Here is a 23884-nt window from a genome sequence, read left to right as displayed (position 1 = left end):
GTCACCTGCAAATCTTTTAGGCATCTCCAAAGTTTGCCATGATTGAAGGATTTCTTGTAGTCAGTAAAGCAGATGAAGATATTCTTTTGATATTCTTGAGATTTTCTCATGATCAAGCATAGGTCTGCAATATAGTCACGACTGCCATGACCCCTTCTGAAGCCAACTTGAACATCTGGTAATTTCCTTTTGATGATCAGCACAGGTTGTTACATGGTTTTAAGGAGAAACTTGCTAGTGTGAGAAATGAGGGCAATTGTACAGTAATTGGAGGAACGCTTGGAGTTGCCCTTTTTGGCATTGGAATGAATGCTGGTCATTTCCTGCCCTCTGGCTTTATATTTGTTTCCCAAATTTTCTGGCACAAAGCTGTAAAGATTGTAGTAGTACAGGTTTCAGCAATTCTACACAGGGATGGCATCAACAGCTGGGGGCTTTGTTGTTCGGCGGTTGGCTTATTGCCCACACAACTTCCTTGGCTGGTTCTATTTTCAGCTTCCCTTTCTTCATCCTCCTGGAGAAGCTGGACTTCTTTGTTGCTGGCCTACAACTCTTCTGTATATTGTTGCCATCTGTTCTTTACACTTTGGTCGGATACTGTAGTTCTACCCCTTGATTATTTTTGATGATGCTTTTATGAGCAGTAAATAGTGTTTGAATCCTTTTGACTTACACAAATGCATTCCTTATGTTGCCCTTCATGCAATGCTCTTCTAGCTGCTTGCAACACGGGAGGCAATTGTCTTTCCCGGCTATTTCTTGGAAATCTGCATTCATACACAAGAGCCTGAGAAACTTATCAAGGGACTATGAGCAGCTAGGCAAAAAGGCAAGCGATTAGGAGCACAGGTGGTGTTAACACCCAATGAGGGAATGAAGACTTTAGAGATTAACTGCTGCTGGCTCTGGAAATGCTGCCCTCAAGAGAACTTTTGATTTCTGTATCATGGTTTACTTTACCTACAAGAAAGGCTTCTGGCATCTCCCAAAGATTGGGAAGAATGTGTTTGGGAAACAGCTAGCTCAGCTCAGCCATAGATCTTTAAACTAAAACTGGAGGGAGAAGGAGACCAATTTTTAGCATGAATCCCAAGACAACAAATCAGACAAAGAGGAAGGAGGTGATGAGAAGCAAGGGACACTCAAGTATACTATAGGAGATGCAGGAAGCAAACACAGGGTCAGTCATAAAGGGCTCAGATGCCTGTACACTAGTGCTCAATGTATGGGGAATAAACAGGGAGAACTTGAGATCCTAGTACATGGAGTGCAAGTATGATATTGTAGCTATTACTGAAACTTGATTGGATGGAATCCATGATTGGAACATATTGCTAAAAGGATATAAATTGTTCAAATGAAACAGACTCAACAAAAGAGGGAGAGGAGTTGCCTTTATGTAAAGAAGTACTATATCTCTATAGAGAGCAATGGGTGGAAGCTTATCAGAGGGAGATTCAACCTGGAAATAAGGAGGAGGTTCCTGACAATAAGAACAATTAATCAATGGAGCAGCTTGCCTCCCAGAGTTGTTGGTGCTCCATCACTGAAGGTTTTTAAGAAAAGATTGGGCAGCCATTTGTCTGGGATGGTATAAGGACTGCTGCCTTGGGAAGGGGGTTGGACTATATGACCTCCAAGGTCCCTTCCAGCCATGTGAATCTATTATTCTATGACTCTTTGCTCCTTCCAATTTGTCTGCTGAGAAGGGGGGAAACAGTTTAGTCTGGAGTTCTGATCACATTAAACTACCAGAAGACATTGCATAGACCTTTTTTTTCTATGAAATAATCGGAAAAGGCAAAATCTTGATCCAATACGGACTGTGGCTTAATGCATGGGTCCCCAACCCTGGTCCATGGACCAGTACCGGGCCACGGCATGTCAGCAACTGGGCCACACAAACAAGCAAAGTCCCATCCATGGGATGCAGGCAGCACACAAAACCATGCCCCTTCCAGTCCGCGGAAAAATCTCTCTCCACATAACCGGTCCCTGGTGCCTAAAAGATTGGGGACCTCTGACTTAATGTATCTTCTGGTTCTTTAAGTATTCAGTATGTATTCAGTAGTAATGTTAGCTTTTCTTTTGGCTATAGTTGCTTCTCAGGGGATTAGTATACTCTGTAGCATTAGTGATCCATTTAGGTTTTAGGAAAAGGGGATTTGGTCATCCAACATTTGGTTAGTGTAATGCTTAAATATTCAGCCACGGATGTCCAGAGAAGGAGGAGGGAATCAAGCTGAGCCAGCTAGAGAAAGAAAGCAAATAAAGAGTGCTTTACACAAAACTCAAGACACTTGCTCCTAATTTAATCCAATAAGATGATAAGAGGAGATCAACTAAAGCACAGAGGAAGGGCTAGAATCTCCATCTTAATCTTTTAAACATGTCACAGAGAAAAGTCACTGAGACATGAGAAGGCATTTTAAAAATTGTTAGGGCTGCCTTACTGTTTTGATTCTAACAGTCTCAGAATGTTTATTGTGCAGAGCAAAATACCTCATTTCCAGATACAAAGTCATTAACTGACACTAGATACCTCTCAATGGTGTTTCCCACAGCATGGAATGCAAACAAAGCATTCATGCATTATTTGTAATATTTGCTGCCCAAATGCTAACATGTTGATAGTCAGCATCAAGATTATTTACTATTCTCCTTTCTGATATTTCTTTACCATTATCCTGGATTTAGATTGAAGAATCCTTCTAACTGAGGCCTACTCTTTGACACTCTCTGACAGTTTTTAAAAAAGGAGAGCATCTTTTATAAAAACACATGGTGATGATCTATTTTTGCCACAGAATATTTGCAATACACAAAAGAGGACCACTTGCTATCAAGAGTGATGCACTCTTTGGCTACATGGGCAAAATTTGCTTTCCTTTATCAATGTTGAAGTAAATTTTTTTTATCAAAGAATGTGATCACTGGCATGACAACAAGGAAATCTGTTTGTTACCAGTGGGCATGGTAGTTGTGGTTTGTTACCAATGGGCATACTTGTTGTTGGTGTGAGGTTTGTTGGAACAGCTATAAAATGTTGAAGGGAATCTAGAGGTTGGAATGTGTTCCAGGCAGGAGTTGATGTTGAACACAAGGACAGATTGGACACCATGGAGAAGTGCCAAGAAGGAGAATGCAGTCTGCTCATTGTGTAGAAATGAATCCTTAAGCTGGGTGATGTTTTGAGATGGACATTATCATCTTGGTCTGACAGCAGAGAAGATACCATTTGAAGTTCTCAGTGGGCTAGGAGAAGCTATTGGGTCAGGATGGCTGATAACTGGAATGTTCTCTGGCAGGAGACATCTTATTATAGCAATGCGGTAAATTGCTGGAAGATAAGAGTAAAGTCAGGTGAAGTGAAAATATTGAACCCATCTAATTCTACTGTCAAGCTACAAACTCTACTGCATTTAGAACCACAGTGTGCTTCTAACTTGCCAACAGAGGGGGGAGGAAGGGAAGAAAGCTTTGAATCTATAGGTGTCCTATATGAGTGTGAGATCCGAAGCTGATGAAGAATTGTTTTGGTGAAACTAAAGTCTGTTCTCATAATCATTACTAGAAGATCTATTGGACAATGTGACCTGTACTGTCAGAGAGGGCTGGGAAAAGTTTTGTTCTTTTAATTAACTGCTTCCCACCATTTCCTTAGAACTAGCTTCCTGTTGACCCTACCAGTTTGATTCTGCTCAATAAAAGTAATCATGTTTTGCTTGGTTGGGCTTTTCAACCGGGGGTGAAAAGCCCCCGCCTGTCTAAACAAATTAAATTCCGTTGAGGGGTCCTGGGCCCCTACATCCTGCTGAGAGCCTCCAAGGGGTGGTGAAGACTCAGGAGAAGATGCCTGAAATGGAGAAGCTGGCTGAAGCTGGCTCAGGATTGATCAATGGAATTCCAGCTGGAACTGAAGGCGGCTTCGTAAGCCCACTAGCCTCGACCCTACCCAAGCAGCAAGTTGAACAGAGGAAGCCAACCCCAGAGCGGATGTGGGGGTGGCAGAGTTCAACTGGCCCGAGTTAGAGAGGCGGAGAGAAGAGTTGCAGAGAGCTATTGGAGCGGAGTTCTGATCGTACTGCCTCCAGCCCAAAGGAGCCAAGGGGATGGAGTGGTGGAAATGTGAAGCCTCGGAGGGATTGGCATCCAGGGAGCGCTACTTGCCAAAGTACAGCAGCCATTCAGTTCAGCAGCCTGGAGGAGAGTCAGTCCCACAGACCCCAAGGAGTTCAGCCCCAACTCTGAGGCCGACGCCGATCCTTTCACCCCAGTACTTGGTAGGAGCAGCAGCTGTGATGATGGGGGACACTTAGCCTGCTGCCTGGGCTACCTTCCCTACCAGGACCCAGTCCGGGGTGGAGAGCCTACAGCCCACCACCAGCACCTGCTTCACAGCTTGAGGGAGTGGGTTGGTAACCCCACTGAGGCATAGGTATGGAGCACAGCCAGAGAGTACCCAGACCACAGGGCATGAGTGCAGTGGCCTCAAGCTGGCACCAGCACCCAGGCCACCTCCACCTCTAAAGGCGGCATTCAATGGGAGCCCAGAAAAGCTGGTGTTTTTCCTAAATCAAGTCTGGACCCACCTAGATTGGCATGGAGATGATTATCCTGATGATGTGGCCTGGTGGATGTCATCGTGGCTAACCTCAAAGGGGAGGCAACAGAATGGGTGACCATCCTCCACGATGAAAGTGCCCCTATGGTAGATGGTAGATCCATACATTTTCCTCTGTGGCCTCAGAACCCGGTCTGGGGACCCCGTGCAGACCCAGTGGGTAAAGCTGGAAGTCTACAGGGTCAAGCAGGGGACTAGAACCATAGCTCAGTACATTAAAGACTTCAGTGGGATTGCGGGGAGGCTGAGGCACTGGCAAGAGCAGCTCCTGACCCAGTACTTTCAAGAGGGGCTGAGCTACAACCTATTCCATCTGTGCCTAGCCCGAGGGATCCCAAATCAGCTTGGTGACTGGTACCAACTAGTCACCATGGTGGACCTGGATCTGATGGTGTACAAGGGCAGTGGAGGTATTGGCCCATGCCTGAAGAAGGTCCAGGAGAAGCATGCCTTGGGGAGAAAGCAATCGGCGGCAGCAACCCTGATACCTGCAAGGCTGGCCGAGCATGCGCCCACTGTGTGCTTCCGCTGTGGCCAGGAGGGCCATCGAGCTGCAATGTGTCCAGTGCTGACACCCCGGGTAGCTCCTGTGACCCCAACTCCTTTGAAGCCAAAGAAGCCACCCAAGAAGGGAAAGGAGAAGCCACGGGCTGCAACTCAGGTCATTGAGGACTCCCCTCCCAAGAGTGGAAGGGATGGAACTCCAACCAAAGAGGAACCGCTGGATGGTGAGTGGACCAGTTAACCACCTTGAGTTGGCATGGGCATCAAGACATCCCACTCAGGGGCAAGGGGAGTGGTTAAAGCCCTCGTGGATTCAGGTTGCTCTCATTGCCTAATTAGTCAGGTGATGGTACAGAAGTTGGGGTTGCACATGAGAAAAACCCATGGAGTTTGAACAGGTTGATGCCTCGCTGATAGGGGGCAGGGCTGCTTCCCATCTGACTGAGCCAGTGCAACTGGAATTAGGAGAGCACCAGAAGACCATTTGCTTCATGGTCACCCCAAAGATGGCAGAGGACATGAATCTAAGCCTAGCTTGGCTAGCCAAGTGGGCTCCCCCGAATGTATTGGGAAAGGGCCGTGAGGCAGATGATCATGGGGAAGTGGGCTCCAAGCCCCCACGAAAGAAGGGGGAGCAGCCCAAGAAGGTAAGGGAGGTGAAGAGAACTTCTGAGCGTAGCAAGAGTGCATCGGAGGAAGGGGAGGGACTGCAATCTGTCTCAAGGGAGTACTGAGATCTTCTGGAAGCATTCAGCAAGAAGGCAGTGACATCCTGCCCTCCCATTGCCTCACGGACTGTGCCATAGAGATCCAGGGCAAAACTCCCCAAACCAAAGATGTATTCCAAAGAGTTGAAGGAGCTGAAGGAGTATATTGACAAGAATTTAGAAGGGGGTTTATTCAAGCCACGAAATTTCGAGTTGCGGCCCCAGTATCTTTAAAGAAAAGAAAGATGGGTCACTTAGATTGTGTGTGGGTTTTCATGGAATTAATGGAGTGTGCATAGAAAACATGTACCCCCTCCCCCTCATGAAGGACATGCTAGGCCACTTAGCCAAGGGGAAGTCATTCACAAAACTAGACCTGAGGGAGTCATACTACCGAGTGAGAATTAAAGAAGGCGATGAGTGGAAGACGGCCTTCAATTGCCCCCTGGGGAGTTACCAGTTTAAAATAATGCCATTTGGATTACAGAGGCTTCCCATAGTGTTCATGCAACTCATAAACAAGATGCTGCATGAGCATCTTTATAAGGGAGTCTTAGTGTACCTTAATGACATCCTCATTTACACTGAGACCATGGATGAACATGTGAAGCTTGTGCAGCAAGTGCTAAAGAAGCTGTTGGATGTAAGCTGTATGCCAAGCTGTCTAAATGCGAATTTCACAAATCTAAACTGGACTACTTGGGCTACTGCATGTCATGCAATGGAATAAAGATGGATCCGGGGAAGGTGAAATCCATCTTGGAGTGACAAACCCCTGGTACCTGCAAGCAGCTGCAAAGTTTTCTGGGGTTTGCAAATTTCTACAGGCAATTCATCCCTTCTTTTGCCAAGATTGCTCTGCCAATCACTGAGTTGTTAAAGACTAGGAAGGGGGGGGGACAGATGTCTCGGCTGAATCAGCTCTTGAACTGGACAATGGAATGCCAAGCAGCATTTGAAAAGTTGAAGGAACTATTCACTGCTGAGCCAGTGCTAAAGCACCCTAACCCAGAGGAACCTTTTATGATTCAGGCAGATGCCAGCGACGTGGCTGTGGGAGCCGTCCTCCAGCGCAATCAGGAAAGAACCTGCAGCCATGCTCATATGCCGCTCGAAAGCTGAACAAAATGGAGTGGAGATGATCAGTGTGGGAGAAAGAGGCTTTTGCTGTGCAATGGGTGTTACTAATCTGGAGGCAATTCCTGGAAGGGAGCAAAGTGTGGACTGACCATAAAAACTTAGAAGCCTTAAGGACTCGTTGAAAACTTTCTTTAAAATAAGTCAGATGGGTGCAGTATGTCAAAAGATTTGACTTTGAGCTAAAGTACATACCCCCGGGATGTTGCTCTGTCCTGCATGCCCCAATACAAAAGCACTTAGCAGGAAGTGGTGATTCCTGATAGACAGCAAGCAGCACAAACAAGGACCAGACAGGAGAAAAAGAGAAGCTCATCCCCCACCAATGAATTTGCACAGCAGTTGAAGCAAAAGCTGCAAACTGATGCATGGTTTGTGGCTCATCAGAGGAAGTTGACCATGCGGGAGGGGTTAGCGTGGAAGGGGGATATATTGTATGGCCCAGACCATCTGTGACTGCAGGTCCCACAATGCAGTCATGATGCTAAGCAAGCAAGCCACTTTGGGTTTCTGAAAACACTGCATTTAGCTAGTCATCAGTTCTGGTGGCCAAAGATGAAAAGGACATTGGAAGTTATGTGGGGAGCTGTACTGTCTGTGCGGCTAGCAAAAGACTACCAGGAAACAGTCCGGGACTGTTACAACAGGTGGCTGACCTGTTGGGAGGAGATAGCCATAGACTTTATAGTGGAGCTGCCTGAGAGTGGGAGAAACACTGTGATCTGGACTGTAATAGACTTGTTTTCCAAGCAAGCCCACTTCATCGTCTGTGCTGGCCTTCTCTCAGCCCAGAAGCTAGTGAAGATATTTTTGCAGCACATCTATCGGCTGCATGGAGCGCCTAAGCGCATCATCGCAGATCAGGAGGGGTCCAGTTCACTGCTAAGTTCTGGAGGGAATTTGTGGAGATGATTGGGTCTTCCCAGGGACTCAGTTCTGCTTTTCATCCGAGCACTAATGGATCAGCGGAACGAACTAACGCAATAGTGGAACGGTACCTGCATTGCTATGTCAACTATCAGCAAATGAACTGGTCAGATCTTTTGCTGTTTGCAGAAATGGCGTATAACATACATATGTTGTACATAGTATGTTTAGGTGTGTGTCATGTATGTGTTTCACTTTGAGAGCGGGCAACTAAATTTCATTTTTGATGTGTGCCGTTGTGCCCACAGTAAAAAAATGACAATAAAGGTTCTTATCTTATCTTATCTTATCTTATCTTATCTTATCTTATCTTATCTTATCTTGCCTTGCCTTGCCTTGCCTTGCCTTGCCTTGCCTTGCCTTGCCTTGCCTTGCCTTGCCTTGCCTTACAACACAGTGCATAGCAGTATGGTTTCACTCCATTTAAGTTAGCCATGGGGAAGGAGTTCATACACATTCCAGAGTACTCCCCAAGAGACCCCATCCTCAACCCACCAGTGACTGGGTGGGTTCTTTTCAAAAGGTTTGGAGCAATGCAAAGAGGGCTTTAACTAAGGCAGCCGAAAATCAGAAAAAACAGGCAGACAAGAAGCAAGCTCCCCAGGAGACATTCCGTGTAAGAGAGAAAGTGTATCTGTCTACCAAGTACCTTAAGCTGAAACAAAGTTGCAAGAAGTTAGGGCTGAAATACATAGTCCTTTCCCCATAGTGAAAGTAATCAACCCAGTAACTGTAGAGTTAAAACTACCCAAGGTTATTGAGTAAAGTGCATCCAGTATTCCATTGCAGCTTATTAAAGCCATACAAGGAGACCACTGCTGAGACCAGCGGAGACGGTGGCTCCTGGCCCCATAGTGATGGAAGGGGAAACACATTTTGAAGTTAAGCAGATCCTCAATTCCAGATTCCACAAAAGGAAGTTACAGTACTTAATTCAGTCAGAGGGTTACCCAATATCAAAATCCAGATGGGTGAAGGCACAACATGAAAAAGCAGATCATTTGGTAAAACAATTCCACACAAAGTCTCCCCAAAAGCCGGGTCCGATACAAGGGAAAAGTTAGCAAGTGTTGATGTGTATTCTTTTATTTTCTAGGTTCCCTTTCTTTCCTAGGGGGGGGGGGGTGATCTATCAAGCTACAAACCCTACTGCCTTTAGAACCGCAGCGTGCTTCTAACTTGCCAATAGAAGGGGGAGGAAGGGAAGAGAGCTTTAAATCTATAGGTGTCCTATATGAGCTTGAGACCTGAAGCTGCTGAAGAATTGTTCTGGCGAAACTAAAGTCTGTTCTCATAATAATTACTAGAAGATGTATTGGATAATGTGGGGTAGGAAAAGTTTTGTTCTTTGAATTAACTGCTTCCCACCATTTCCTTAGAGCTAGCTTCTGTTGACCCTACCGGTTTGATTCTGCTCAATAAAAGTAATCATTAGAAGTTTGCAAAGACTCTGATGTTTTGCTTGGTTGGGCTTTTCAGCCAGGGGTTGACATCTACATCTGCCTAGCCACCAGTTTCCCATGATTGCAGGTAAGATCCTGTTTGTGCAGTTTATTTAAAAAAAATATCCATTGAGGGAATACCAAGTTTTTGTCTGATGGACTATCTGCTCATATGCTAACTGGATCATTGGAATTTTGGGTTTGCCCTGAATTGGAAATGGAAAATTGTGTATTTAGAATTATATTGTGGCATCTGCCAACTCAGGAATTCCTAGGGAAAGAAATGTTGAAGATGTACAGAGGAAAGTGGTTGTGTTACAAGGGTAGTTCACATGTATTATATGCATTGGGGGAAGGGTCACTGCTGAATGAGGGTTTGATTGGAATAGATGGTTTGATTATTATAGTAGTTGGTTGATTGGTTACCTGGCTGGCTGACTGGCTGGTTGGTTGGTTAGATACTGGGCTGGTAGGAGACAGGATGACAGGAGAGAAGGAAGGGAATGGCATCCAGATTATAATGGGCAGGGAAAGATTTGGCGGGAACATGAGGTAGGTTTACTTCACAGAAGATAAACGTAATGCTTGAAACCAATTCTACCTTAAGGCACCAGTATTCACCCATAATGCCAAGTTATCAGATCCTCGGTGCCCCAGTCTCTGGCTACTGTTACTTAATGCCAGGTTGGTCTATAACAAAGCAATCCTTATCCATAATCTCATTCTGTATAAAGTGGCTGAGCTAGTGGTATAATTGAGACTTGATGCCAAAGAAGGGTTTTCCATTCTCAGAGGTATGCCCATCTGGGTTTTAAATGTAGCATCAATGATGAGCCTAAGAAAAGTGGGGGTGGGGTGGGGGTGTTATCTAAGAAGATTTAAAGGACTTCAGAGGCTTTGTGCTACAATTAAGTGGATGTGATTTTATTTATTTATTTTATTTATTTATTTATTAAATTTATATACCGCCCTATCTCCCTTACGGGACTCAGGGCGGTGAACAGGCGATACTAAAAACCACGATAATAAATAAATAGTTTCTGTTCTAAAATCGAATTAAATAACAGGCCTGTTCTAAAAACACACCCATACAAAACCCCCCACTGAAACATAATCAAACTATGCCAGGCCGGCCGCACGGAATAGATGGGCCTTCAGGGCTCGGCGAAAAAGGCGCAGGTCCGCAACTGTACGTAGGTCAGGGGGTAGGTCATTCCAGAGGGCAGGAGCTGCCACAGAGAAGGCTCTCCCCCTGGGGGTCGCCAGCTGGTGATACCCTCTGGTTGAAGTCAGGCTTTAGGGATCATTTGGGTTTATGTTGCTATATTGACTTCCCTGCTACAGAGCAACATTCCTGCTTGTTGGTGGCTGTGGGATCTCCAAGGCCAATAGTGCTTGGAGATTTAAATTTGCCATCATGTGATATTGAGTCTGGAGCAGCTCAGGAATTCAAAGTCATATACTTCCCAAATTCATTGGCTGTAAAATTCAACCATGCTGGCAATAAGAAAGGAGCTATGGCAATTGCAATGGCACTTAGATTTATATACCTCTCCATAGGGCTTTACAGCACTCTCTGGGCAGTTTACAGATGTCAGCATATTGCCCCCAACAATTTGGGTTCTCATTTTACTAACTTGGAAGGATGAAAGGCCAAGTCAACCTTGAGCTGGTCAGTATCAACCTCTTGCCTATGGGCAGAGTTAGCCTGCAATACTGCATTCTAACCACTGCATCATTATAGCTAATGAAGTCTTGCTAACACTCTTTGGAACAAGTTCTTCAGAGTCATTAAGGCTTCCTAGAGAAAGTGGTGGGAATTCTGTATTTCCAAATAGATGACTCTTGACACAGTTAATGTGACAATGTGGTGCTAGAACCCATCAGTAAGGAGATTTAACTGGATTAGTGACTGACTAGCTTGAATATGTTGTGGAAATAAGACATATGAGAATGATTTCCTTCTACATTGGTTATTCTCAGGGCCTAAATCTTACTCACAGTCAAACAGGACATTCCTCAGACATTTTCCTTGAAAAGAATAATTTTGGTTCAGTATCTGATTCTTTGCTTCTTGCCTGATACTCTGTACCATAATGACTCAATACGCCAATGGACATCATTTCACCAAGGCTCTCTGTCAAAGCTGCCTCTTCACAGTCTTCTAAGTTCATGCTTAAGTTGTCACTGATAATATTTAGCCATTTTGTCTTCTGTCAATCTTTTTTGCTATTGCCTTTGAAAAGAGTCTTTTCCAATACTTTTGTCTTCACATAACGTGTTTAAAATATTTAAGTTGTAGCTTCTTTATTAAGGTTTTCAGAGAGCAACCAAGTCCTTGAAAAAATTGTAAACATATTGCCTTGGAGTCTCTCTATTCAAAGGCAATCTTTGCTTGTGCAATACTATTACCGAATCATAATTTTTATAACTTTGCACAGCATCTTATGACAAGAGTTTTCAAACTTTTGCTAAAGAGGTTGCTAAAACTGTCAATTAAAAAATTCTCAGAATACCTTGATTGCACTAGAGTGAATTTTTTTTAGGCAGTGCAGATAGAAGGAAGGAAGGAAGGAAGGAAGGAAGGAAGGAAGGAAGGAAGGAAGGAAGGAAGGAAGGAAGGAAGGAAGGAAGGAAGGAAGGAAGGAAGGAAGGAAGGAAGGAAAATAATGAAATCCAATCAAATTCTCCAGAAATCAAGGGTTCTGCAGAACACAGCCTAAAAATCTCTAGCTTATGATGCCAGAAATTGGGGGGTGGGGGGTATTCTAAGGCTATATATGAAGAAGGAACAAGAAAAAAATTTGGAAGAATACCAGCCAGAAGAACATAACCATTCAAACCATGAGCATTTGAATAGCTTGTCTTTAATCAAGTTGCTTTTGGAGAGTTTGGTAGGGAGAACGACTATTTTACAAATGTGCATTTCTCTTTTCAGTGCATCCCAGATGAAAACCATGGATTTATTCTTGGAAAATATAGTTGTCTTTGCAAGCCAGGTTTCTATGGAGGACAGAGAACTGCCGCCTCCCATCTTTCTTCAATCAGTAAAGGCTGGTCTGGTAAATAGTGACAAAGTACAGCTTTTTGTAATAATATAATAATTTGAGCTACTATTATAAGTTATATAGGCCTAAAATATAGCATTTTAGAAAAATAAAATATTAATATTTACCCAAGGGGACCACAGGACAACCCTGTGGAAATGGCAAAATATGGGGAGGAAATGAGGACATAGTAAATAGAAATAAATATGTGGTTGTGTCAATTATATATACTTTGGAATTTTCCTGGAAAAGATAAGTTTGCAAAGAAATTTAAGGGAAAGGGGCAGATATTTATGGGAGATATTTTGGAAAATAGCATGAGGTAGAAAAAAATAATGAAAAAACGGACATAGCAGTTTTCAAATCCAGACAGTTATGAAAATGGGTTTTTATTCCTAAATACCTGTTTGATTAGAACTTAAGATACAAATTAGCTGTTCCAGAATTTCTATTGTCCTTAGCAGCTACCTAATGATTTTCTAATGTTTAAATGTTGAGATTTTAATATAATGATTTCTCTGAGATTGCATCCTTCATATTGTAGTTAGCAACTCTATGGGCTTTTTTTGGCTGTTTCTCATTCAATTTCCTATAACTACATTAATTTCCTGTTCGATCTTCAATGGTCATTGGAAGATACGTCCAGTCTGTTATTAAATATATGTTCACCAATCTTTCAAAAGACCAATACATCTGACAATATAGAAAGGGCTGCCAGTTAATTTAAATTGGGAAAAATGTTTGTCTGGTTCTGTCCCAAATGAGCACACTACAGATTTTCTGTTGCTTCTGCTAATACATTCATTTGGATAAAATCAGAGCACTATTTCTTTCCCAACTTAAATGAAAAAGCAAGTTTACCTACTCAAGTGCAATGTGGCATACAGTTAATTCTTGACTTATAATCATTCATTTAATGACCATTCAAAGTTACAACATCACTGAAAAACTGACATGACCAATTTGGGCTTATGATGTTTTTCACACTGCTCCACAGTCACGTAATCAAAATTTGGATGCTTGACAATTGGCATGTATTTATGACAGTAGCAGCATCTCAGGGTCATGTGATCACCTTTTGTGACTTTCCGACAAGCAAAGACAGGAGGGAAGGCAGATTCACTTTACAACTGTGTAACTAACTTAACAAGTGCAGTGATTCACTTAACAATTATGCCAGAAAGGTTGTAAATGGGGCAAAACTCATTTTACAACGATTGCATTTGGTCAGATTCTAGTTGCTGAATTAGAACTACCAAGCAGTTTTCTTTGTTCATTTTATTCCTAACGTATTTCTAACTTGAACATAGAGCAGATCATGTTTGAGAGATCAAAGGTCTACAAAAGGTTATCCAGTGTTGTTGGCAATGTCACTGCAAGGGGTATAAATTGAACTTTTGGTCCATTTTTTGCATTTGCAGGGATAGAGTTTGGGATAGAAATAGGAGATTTCCTAAGAGACAAAAGTTCAGACCCAAAAATACGTGAATGAGATTTGGTCAGTTTGCCATTGGATTTGGGCAGTGATAGAATTTCTGGATAGTAGAGATTGTCTCTATTTGCTTTAAAAACTAAATGGAAGGCAGGTATGGTCCTCTCCAGATAGTAATAGGAATGTACTCTGTATGGTAGTATACACCATATACTCCATATACTGCATATGGATGGTATATAGATTAATGAGACTTTATCTTAATTTGTTTTGCTAAAAAGTTGCCAAAATTCCAATAATTCTCTAAAATCAGGACAAGGATGTATATTTTTTCTTTTAAACTTGTAATGCGAGAAAATGAAAAATAAAAATAATATTCAAGCATAAATTAAGTTTTTGTATATGTACATTTTGAACTGGACACCATTATATCTAAATGACCAAGACAGCAGATATCTACTCAAAACTTTTCAAATGTTACACCTTCTCCTTAAATATGAATGTAGAGCAGTGGTTCTCAACCTGTGGGTCGGGACCCCATTTGGGGTCGATCGACCATTTCACGGGGGTCGCCAAGCAAGGCTGTCCGCCATTTTTTTTGTCCGCCATTTTTTCCCCTTTTCCAGCGGGTGCCTTACCTCCCTTGGGCTGGGCCAGCTGGTGGTCGGCCTGCTCCATCTCTGCCGCTTGCCAGCTACGCCTCGGCCGGCGCAGGGGGCGGAACCACACATGCGCGGCGCTCCCGTGCAGGGAAAGTCCTCGACTTACGACCGGTTGGGTAGTCCTCGACTTACGACCGGTTTAGTCCTCGACTTACGACCGGTTTAGTCCTTGACTTACGACCGGTTTAGTCCTCGACTTACGACCGGTTGGGGTCGCGGCATTAAAAAGGTTGAGAACCACTGATGTAGAGGAACATTCAGAATGGTGATCAGTAATAGTTATCAACTATTTTAATACATTGTTTTTCTACTCTTTTTCCCACCCCAAGGACAAAGTGCATCCCAGTATGGAGCAGTGGATTCTGGGAATTTGCTGCAATGCTATCCCTGTTGGGAAGGATGCATGGCCTGTATTGATGGCAAACCATGTCTGATCCAGGAAGACTGGTCTCTACGGGCTATTGTTCTTGCTTTCCAGGCATTCTGTATGCTGACAGTTTTCTTCAACATGTTAATTTCTTACCATTATAGGAAGAGCAAGGTACGGGCCATGGTGAGCAGTAGAACATTACCTGGGCTTATAAAATGGCTGTCCTGCTCTCTTGCTTGCCATTATTTTTTGCATAAGTTGAAAATTTGCACCACCTTAGAATCACCAACCTTGATTTCAAAGCACCATCATTTCACATTCATTTCTCTTTTCCCAGAGGATTCGGGCTTCAGGAGTTATTCTTCTGGAGACAATACTGTTTGGCTCACTCCTGCTCTATTTTCCTGTGAGTATCTGGATTGGACCCAAAGGGGCTCAGTTATCTGAGGTACATCAATAGTACTGGGCCACCAAGAAAAATGAATATGGCTTGGTTCACCATCTCAGTGTGAGTTACTCCTGGGAAAGAAAACTAATTTTCAGTGCCCTAACTCACAGGAAGGAGAATTGAAAAGGGATTGAACAAGCAGGTTTAGGCTGCGCTCTTAACATACTGCTATCCAAAGGAAAACATGTACTGTATGTTGGGTAAGCTGAGGCAAAGAATGTGTGCTTGAAATGGCAGCCTCTGAGAGTAGAGCCAGAGTCTGATGAGACAAAAAAAGGAAGCTCCATAACATTGGGCAGCATTTTGGAGCCTAAACCAATCTTTGGAGAAATTGCTGCACTTCTTGAACTATCTTTTTAGCATAGACATGCAGTGCTGAGTTCCAGTTTGGTGTAATTGCTAAGGCTTGAAACTGGGAGATTGTGAGTTCTAGTTCTACCTTAGACACAAAGCCAGCTGAGTGAATTTGGACCAACAAACATTCTCAGCCCTAGGAAGGAAGCAATGGCAACCACTTCGGAAAAAATCTTCAAGGAAAACTGAAGGAGCTAGTCCAGAAGGTATCAATGACTTGAATGCATCAAAAAAAAAAAAAGTGGTGCATAACCATGCAAATATGCAAACATAGATTGAAAAATACAAATCTTAACATTCATAAACATTACATTTATGAAAAAATAATGAAGCTTATTAGAATAATCTGTTTTGTGTGATAGCCCTGAGACATCTGATTAATCAATAGCTCAAGGACAGAAAGCCGAGTTGTGAAGCTTGAATCATATTTTGCTTTAGTCCAGTGTTTCTCAACCTTGACAATTTTAATTGCTGGCTGTGGAATTCTGGGAGTTGAAGTCCACATGCCTTAAAATTGTCAAGGTTGAGAAACACTGCGTAGTCTATTGTTCAGTGCAAACTCAAAGAACTGAATTTTTAAAACCAATCATGGTCAATTAACCGAGCATATTGCGCAAAGACAGTCTGTTTCAGACCCAAGACCAAATTTAGGTTTCCCTTCTCTTCCTTCCCCCCAATTCAATGCCCTTCTGAGAAAAGAAACCTTGTCTATCCATCACTATGTTTGCCTTTCCTTCTCATGCAGGTCTTTATCTTGTACTTCAAGCCAAGTATCTTCCGATGCATTGTCCTGCGATGGGTGCGCATGCTGGGTTTTGCCATTGTTTATGGAACAATCACTCTTAAACTGTATAGGTGAGACTTTTGCATGAAGTTGGATGAAATAGAGGGATTGAACCTTGGACTTTTTTTTCTTAAGTCTGTGATTAGAATGAATACTGGCAGCTGAATCCCTCTTTTGTTCAATCCCTCTAAATCCAGTGATCCATTTAATCCAGTACACTGGCTCAAAATTAGTTAGAGAAGTGCCAGAAATATTTCTCATATAAATTATATTGTGTGCTTACTCTGATTTGATACCGTTTTAACTGTGTTGTTTTTTCCAGGGCCTCCTGGGAACTGTAATTTCCTCTGAAGAAGAAATTATCAATGCAGCTAAAAAATGTATATAAATCCCAATCAGGACCCATTTTTTTGTCTTCTGTCTTTTTTGTCTTCTGTCTTTTTTTCTCTCTCAAGCTTTGCAAACCTTCTGAATGACGTCCAGCATGATTAAATGCTAGTTTAATAGTCTTTAAGCTCTTAATGTCCATTATTTATTTGTTGCAGTTTTTAGATTTTTTTTCTGTGCTTATTTTAATTTTATTAATTTTATTTTCCACTAAAAGGATTCACAATAGTCTCTAGATTAATCAAAAGACTATGTTAAAAAATGAAGAACCAATATTAAAGAACAATTGTTAACAATTAAAGCTAACTTGCAGTACCTAAACCAGTACCAATGCATTGCAGAAACTGTTTAGAGATGTTTGATTGCATAGGTCCCCCGATTCCTTCATGTACTTGAATACTGTAAATCATTCTCATTTTGCAAAGAAACAACGAGGATGGTTCTTCTTTAGATCAGGTCACTTTTGTTTTCTTGTCTCGCAGAATATTAAAGCTATTTCTGTCTCACACGGCTCAGCGAGTCGCTTACATGACCAGTGGGCGAGTGCTAAAGAAGCTGGCATTGATCCTGCTGTTGGTCCTTTGGTTTTTGGCTGCATGGACAGTGGGGATGCTGGAGAATATTGAGAAAAACATACCGCTGGTAGTCCGTTCACAGACTCCCAGGGGTCTCCAGTTTTACACCTGTGATCAAGATCGATGGGATTACATGATGGCTGTGGGTGAGGATCTTTGTCATGTGACAGGAAAGTTAGAGTTTTGATCACATGGTTGCAGCTGGCATCTGTTTATTCTATATAAATAATAATTAACCCTGGCTTTTGCTTTGTACAATCTCTATTGCATATTTTTCTTTTCTTCAACTTATCCTTGACCTTTCACTTTCCTAAACTCATCACCCATTGATTCTGCATTTACTTCTTTTTCTCAGAATAAGCATAATGCCAAAAGTTATAACTAATCATGATATCATTATTCTTTCCTAAATATCCTCTCACCTTGAATACTTATTCTCTTCCATCTTTCCACATTCATCCTACCTATTCCTTTCCTTTCTTTTCCTTCCATCCTCCATAATGCCTGTTTTGTTTTCAACATTTTGCTTCTATTGTTTACTGCAGCAATAAATAGCAATACATGTCCTCAACTTTGAGTTGCCACTGAAATGATTATGAATAGTTATGTGACTGCAGACACTAGCAGAAGAATAATTTGTACATGCTTCAGTGGTATAGAACTTCATTTCTAGCATATGATGAGTTAAATGGAAGAATTGTATCTCTGGATATGCAATTGAGTGTTCCTTCTCAGAATTTTGTCAACTCCAACCATTTCAGGTCAGAAATGAGTCAACTGATGGAATGATGGGAAATGTCTTCGTAGCAGGTTTTGAATATGATCCCATATCTGTCTGTCTCTGTCTGTCTGTCTATCTGTCTGTCTTCCTTCCTTCCTTCCTTCCTTCCTTCCTTCCTTCCTTCCTTCCTTCCTTCCTTCCTTCCTTTCTCTATCCATCCATCCATCCAATATACCATCTAGATCAGTGTTTCTCAACCTTGACAATTTTAAGGCATGTGGACTTCAACTCCCAGAATTCCACAGCCACATGCCTTAAAATTGTCAAGGTTGAGAAACACTGATCTAGAGGCAAAGGTTAAGAATACAGAAAACTATGAGAATAATAATACCATATCTCTGCTAATCTTTGTATCTCTTGCTGTCTAGCTGAAATGCTATTCTTGTTTTGGGGAAGTTTTCTCTGCTATACTTCTCGAACAATCCCTTCTGCTTTCCATGAACCTCGCTACATGTGCATTGCTCTCCACAATGAGCTGATAACTTCCACCGCTTTTCATGTTGTGAGGTAAGAGAAAAGGGGCTTTTTCAAAGAACAGGCTCAAGGCAATAATATTTTGAGATGCTAGCATTACTTTGATTCCCAGGAGCTATAAGAGTAAACACTGACCACAAAAGTCCTTGGTAAGTTGTGTCTACCAAAAGATAATTAGATGTCTCTAGGCAAGAACTACTGCAAGCTCCATCTGTAATCAGAGTGATAAAAGTATCTGTTTACATTGTAGGGCATTGCACTTTTTATTATAGCAAATGAAGGAACTGGAAAGAAATGTAAACAGCATGTTTAATAATGTAATACGACATAAATGTTAATACAAACAGAAAAAATATAGATAACGCTTTGAAAATTATATCATAAACAAAGCAGAAGTTGCTATGGAAAACCACATGAACAATTTCCTTAATATCCCCAAAAAGTGACAATAAAATTTGCTGGTTTTGTCTATGTTGGATTAGAACATAACATATTTATCTGAGTGCTCACTACAATAGTTTACTGTTACAAAGCTCATATGGAAGTGCATAAGGGAAAGAATAAAATGGAGCAATAAAATACAACCACAAGGGTACTAGAAATATTTAAGATTAAACTACTAAATTATTAAACTAGATTTGCAAAGATGTAAAAACATAATTAAAAATAAGGTATAAAATAAAATGTGTATGTATAAGTTATACTTTATTTTATAATTATGGTGTTTTTACATTTTTGCAAAGTGAGTTAATAATTCAGTGGTTCTGTACACAGACACACTTTTTATATACTGCCTTGTTTGTTTCTAGTTACAGTGAAAATAATTGTCTCTTTTTATTATCTCTGTCGTAACAATACAAGCTCTGAAACAGAATTTGGCAGCATTAAAAGCAACATGGTTTAATGGTTTGCAAGAAAAAAAATGAAAAGTAGAATTTGCCTTGAATGCCAAGGTACTTACTCAGAACTGGAGCTAAATATAGGTGACAAATATTGATTAGGGATGATTAGGGAAATGGAGGCTAAAACATATGAAGGAATTGGGTATGTCTAGTTTAATGAAAAGAAGGACTGGGGTGATCTAATAACAATATTCCAATATCTAAGGGGTTGCCAGAAAGAAGAGGGAGTCAACTTATTCTCCGAAGCATCTGAAGGCAGAACAAGAAGCGATGGATGGAAACCAATCAAGGAGAGAACCAACCTAGAATTAGGGAGAAATTTCCTGACAGTTAGAACAATTAACCAGTGGAACAACTTGCCTCCAGAAGTTGTGGATGCTTCAACACTGGAGGTCTTTAAGAAGAGATTGAATAACCATTTGTGTGAAATGATTATAGGGTTTCCTGCCTAAGCGGGGGGGGGGGGGTATTGGACTACAAGATTTCCAAGGTCCCTTCCAACTCTGTTATTCCTGTCAATTATTCAACAGCAGAGCAGCATATAGCTCCCAAACAACAGGGACAAAATCTGCCCCGAAAGTGAATACGCTGGCATATACCGGTAAAAAAGGAAGGAGGCTTTGAGAATGCAGTTGCAACTGCCACTTTGACTTTTTTAATCCTAATCTGCAGATATCCCTGTACATTGGCATCTTCCTTCCAGGCTGCATGTTAAAATAAGCCAAAATCCTATAATATTTTGCTGTAGCAAGATTATATTGATATTTAACAGGGACAAAAGATTTGATCAGATTCCCCTGATCAAAGCAAGAGAGCTCCTAACTGTCTGCAAATTGATATCCATTCTTTGGTATTAGGCAACATTTTTTGCTTTGGGCGAACCCAGAGAATGCAGGGTGATTGTAGTTAGATTAAAATTTGTCATTTTGCCTTTAAAGTTTTCTTCCAAGTTGAGTACAAGCTATTGTTTAGTGTCTGTGGGGCTAAACCCTTGAAATGTCAGCCACTAGGACAATGGTTCTCAACCTGTGGGTCGGGACCCCATTTGGGGTCGATTGACCATTTCGTGAGGGTCGCCAAGCAAGGCTGTCCGCCATTTTTTTTGTCCACCATTTTTTTTGTCCGCCATTTTTTTCCCCTTTTCCGGCGGGTGCCTTACCTCCCTTGGGCTGGGCCAGCTGGTGGTCGGCCTGCTCCGTCTCTGCCGCTTGCCAGCTACGCCTCGGCCGGCGCAGGGGGCGGAACCACGCATGCACGGCGCTCCCGGGCAGGGAAAGTCCTCGACTTACAACCGGTTGAGTAGTCCTTGACTTACAACCGGTTTAGTCCTCGACTTACGACCGGTTTAGTCCTCGACTTACGACCGGTTTAGTCCTCGACTTACGACCGGTTGGGGTTGTGGCATTAAAAAGGTTGAGAACCACTGCACTAGGAGATCTTAATCTCAATCACAACAGTGCTTCTGCTGAGACCTGCCTCCAATTGAAGAGTGACTTTGGGGGAACACTAAGATTTAACTCAGAATTTAGAATGAATTGCTTCGAAAAGGGGAAATCCTTATAAGCACATATCAGTGCAATGTGCAGTTCTTTTTTCTTAAAATTCCTAATTGTAGATGGGACACTCAAACCCCTATTTTGGGGAAAGAATATGAGAATCATGGATAGAGAGGAAGAACACTAATTTAAAAATCTGATATTTTAACAATCTTGATGGCCCTGTATGGAATGGACAGTAGTCAGAAGAATTACTTATATACTGTGGACTAAAGTAGCTCTTAAAATCTTAGTATCCTCTTTTAACAAGGAGACAGATCAAAGAGGAGCGAATTTGCCTTCCTTTGGAATAATTATATTCATTTCATAATAACTAAAGAGGAGGATTTCATCTGAAAAAGCTTCACCGTATAATTCCAGTAAAAGAAAAGATAAAAACTAAGAGTGCATACTTAAAAAATTGTTGAAAGGAGCGCTTAAGATCATTTTGGAGCATGAGCACAACAGTTCTTTAAAGCAGTCACATCATTGAAAATGAACAGGGCCAGTTTCCCAGTTTATAACATTATTATTATTATTATAGAATTAATAAAAATATTAAAAGATATTGATGTGCGATGAATGTGAAAAAAACACATCTAATAGCCAATAGTGAAGAGATTGGCAATGTCAAAATTATAATAAACCTCTTACTATAATAATAATAATCTGACTACAGATTTTATGACTGTGTATTGTAGCAGAGATACACAGATATAAAGATAGTGATATAGCTGAGGAGAGCAATATAATACTTTGGACAGGATTGTAAAAACATGCTTTGACAATTTCACTTGTGCCTGGAATATCTGTCTGCATCTGTTTGCAGCTGGATTGCATTAAAAAATCTGTTTTAAATACTTGAAGACAGGTGCTCCAAAGCAACATGCTAAACCACTCTATAACTCAGTGTTTCTCAACCTTGACAATTTTAAGGCATGTGGACTTCAACTCCTAGAATTCCACAGCCAGCAATGCGATAACTGAATCTGTGTAAATATAAACAAAAATATTAAAAATAACTATTTCCTGTTCAATTTACTTATTTAAAAAGTAATGATTCAGCAAAGATATATTCAATGACCATTTGTAATGTGTTTAGATTTTTATGAACTTCATAAAAACATGATCTGAATGAATAATAGCACCTACTTCATGCTTTTATTTTTGATAGCAAGGAAAAAAATCTGAAAACAATCTAAATGAGAACAATTTTATGTATAGAACAAAGGAAGGTACATTCATACTGAGAAGGAATAATACAGCACCAAATAACCAGTAAATTAAATGTTAACATGGTTATATTTTAGCAGTGTTAGATGTTTTAAGTATTTTAACTTTTAAAAAAATGCTCTTCCTAGTACTGTTACTTCTTCAATATCCCTTGGAGAAGATATTATTAAAATTGCAATGTGCTTTGCTTGGCTAAAATTACCATTTATAGAGAATGTTTTCTGCAAAGCATTCTTTTCAATAGGCACAATGTTAATCTCATACCCTCCCCAGCTTTTTTCAGTTTTCAATTTGGCCAAGCTGATTTTTGAAGAAGGCCAACAAATAGAGAATTTTTTTTTTAATGCCTGTTGTCCGATTGAGTGAACTTTTAGCACACCTACGGGAAGGGTAGGGGAGGCAAGAGGGAGAGGGGCATTGTAAAGACCTTTACATTCCTGCATGTGAAGTGCTTATCTAATGTGGTGGAATTCACAGTTGAAAGAAAGGAGGCCCCAGTGGAAGTTGAGAGATATGCCAGTCTGGACTTTGTAGGTGGGAGGAAGCCAGTGAGGCCAAACACTTAGGTCTATAGCTGACTTTCCCAGGGGAAAACAGGCGAGATTTGGTGAGATTCCTATGTTCAGTTGAGTTTACAATAAAGGAACGACTTGAACTAAATTCCAGAGCTGCTTTTGTTCTTTGTGCCTGACCTCTGAAGACTAAATATTAAATTGTATCAAAACAAGTACTAGAATTAAGAGTGATAATTTTGCTTGCTTTTACTTTTTCTTTTGTTTTTTTTTTTCAAATTTAGTCTGGCACCATTCTGACAAGGAATATACATACTATATCACTATTTCTTCCAATCATTTTCTATCTCCAGTGCATCTTACCATGCCATTTTCTCCATTTCTGTCTTCAGGTTTTTAATGGTTCCTTCCTTGCATCCCGACTGGACACTACTACTATTTTTCATTCATACTCATGTCACTACTACAATGACACTTGCACTTATTTTCATCCCAAAGGTAGGATGAATCTTTATAAAAAGTAAGCAAAAAGGTTCTATTCTTCTATTCTTCCACTCCTTCCACCCCAAAAATTGAACCAGGTTTAAGATGTAATACTGTTCTGTTCACTTTCCATTTTTCTATTTTGCTTTTGTTTTAGGGAATATAGTTTTCAGGAACAAAAATCTAAAAGGTGTAAGAATGTACGGTATATTTGCTGTGCAAAGGTTTAATGCCCTAAATGTGGAGGGGGGGATGAGTGTTATTATTTATTTATGTATGGGAGGAGTTTGACTCTGTGGCTCCCGAGGACGTGGACAGGATCCTGGGGAGGCTGAATGCAACCACATGTTTACTGGATCCGTGCGCCTCCTGGCTGGTACTGGCGGCTCGGGAGGGTACACGAGCCTGGCTCCAGGGAATTGTAAACGCTTCTTTGTGGGAGGGTGCCTTCCCCGCGGCCTTAAAGGAGGCGGTGGTGAGGCCCCTCCTTAAGAAGCCCTCCCTGGACCCAGATGTATTGGCTAACTATCGCCCGGTCTCCAACCTTCGCTTTGTGGCGAAGGT

The 23884-nt window shown here is 41.4% G+C and overlaps 1 protein-coding gene across 1 annotated transcript in view; it reads left to right on the top strand.

Annotated features, from left to right (window-relative positions):
- GPR179 (G protein-coupled receptor 179) overlaps positions 1-23884 on the top strand; it is a 44198-nt gene that overhangs the window by 11104 nt on the left and 9210 nt on the right. The window contains exons 3-9 of the mRNA XM_029283045.1: positions 12280-12403; positions 14812-15023; positions 15190-15258; positions 16400-16509; positions 17308-17546; positions 18550-18688; positions 23230-23335. Of these exons, the coding sequence (XP_029138878.1) occupies positions 12280-12403; positions 14812-15023; positions 15190-15258; positions 16400-16509; positions 17308-17546; positions 18550-18688; positions 23230-23335 (999 nt within the window). The remainder of the gene's footprint in view (positions 1-12279; positions 12404-14811; positions 15024-15189; positions 15259-16399; positions 16510-17307; positions 17547-18549; positions 18689-23229; positions 23336-23884) is intronic.

This window comes from Protobothrops mucrosquamatus, unplaced genomic scaffold (genome assembly GCF_001527695.2).
Source record: "Protobothrops mucrosquamatus isolate PMUCROS unplaced genomic scaffold, P.Mucros_1.0 scaffold10, whole genome shotgun sequence".
Lineage (NCBI taxonomy): Eukaryota > Metazoa > Chordata > Lepidosauria > Squamata > Viperidae > Protobothrops > Protobothrops mucrosquamatus.
The sequence above is the reverse complement of the archived record's forward strand: the minus strand, read 5'-3'. Positions and strand labels throughout refer to the sequence as shown.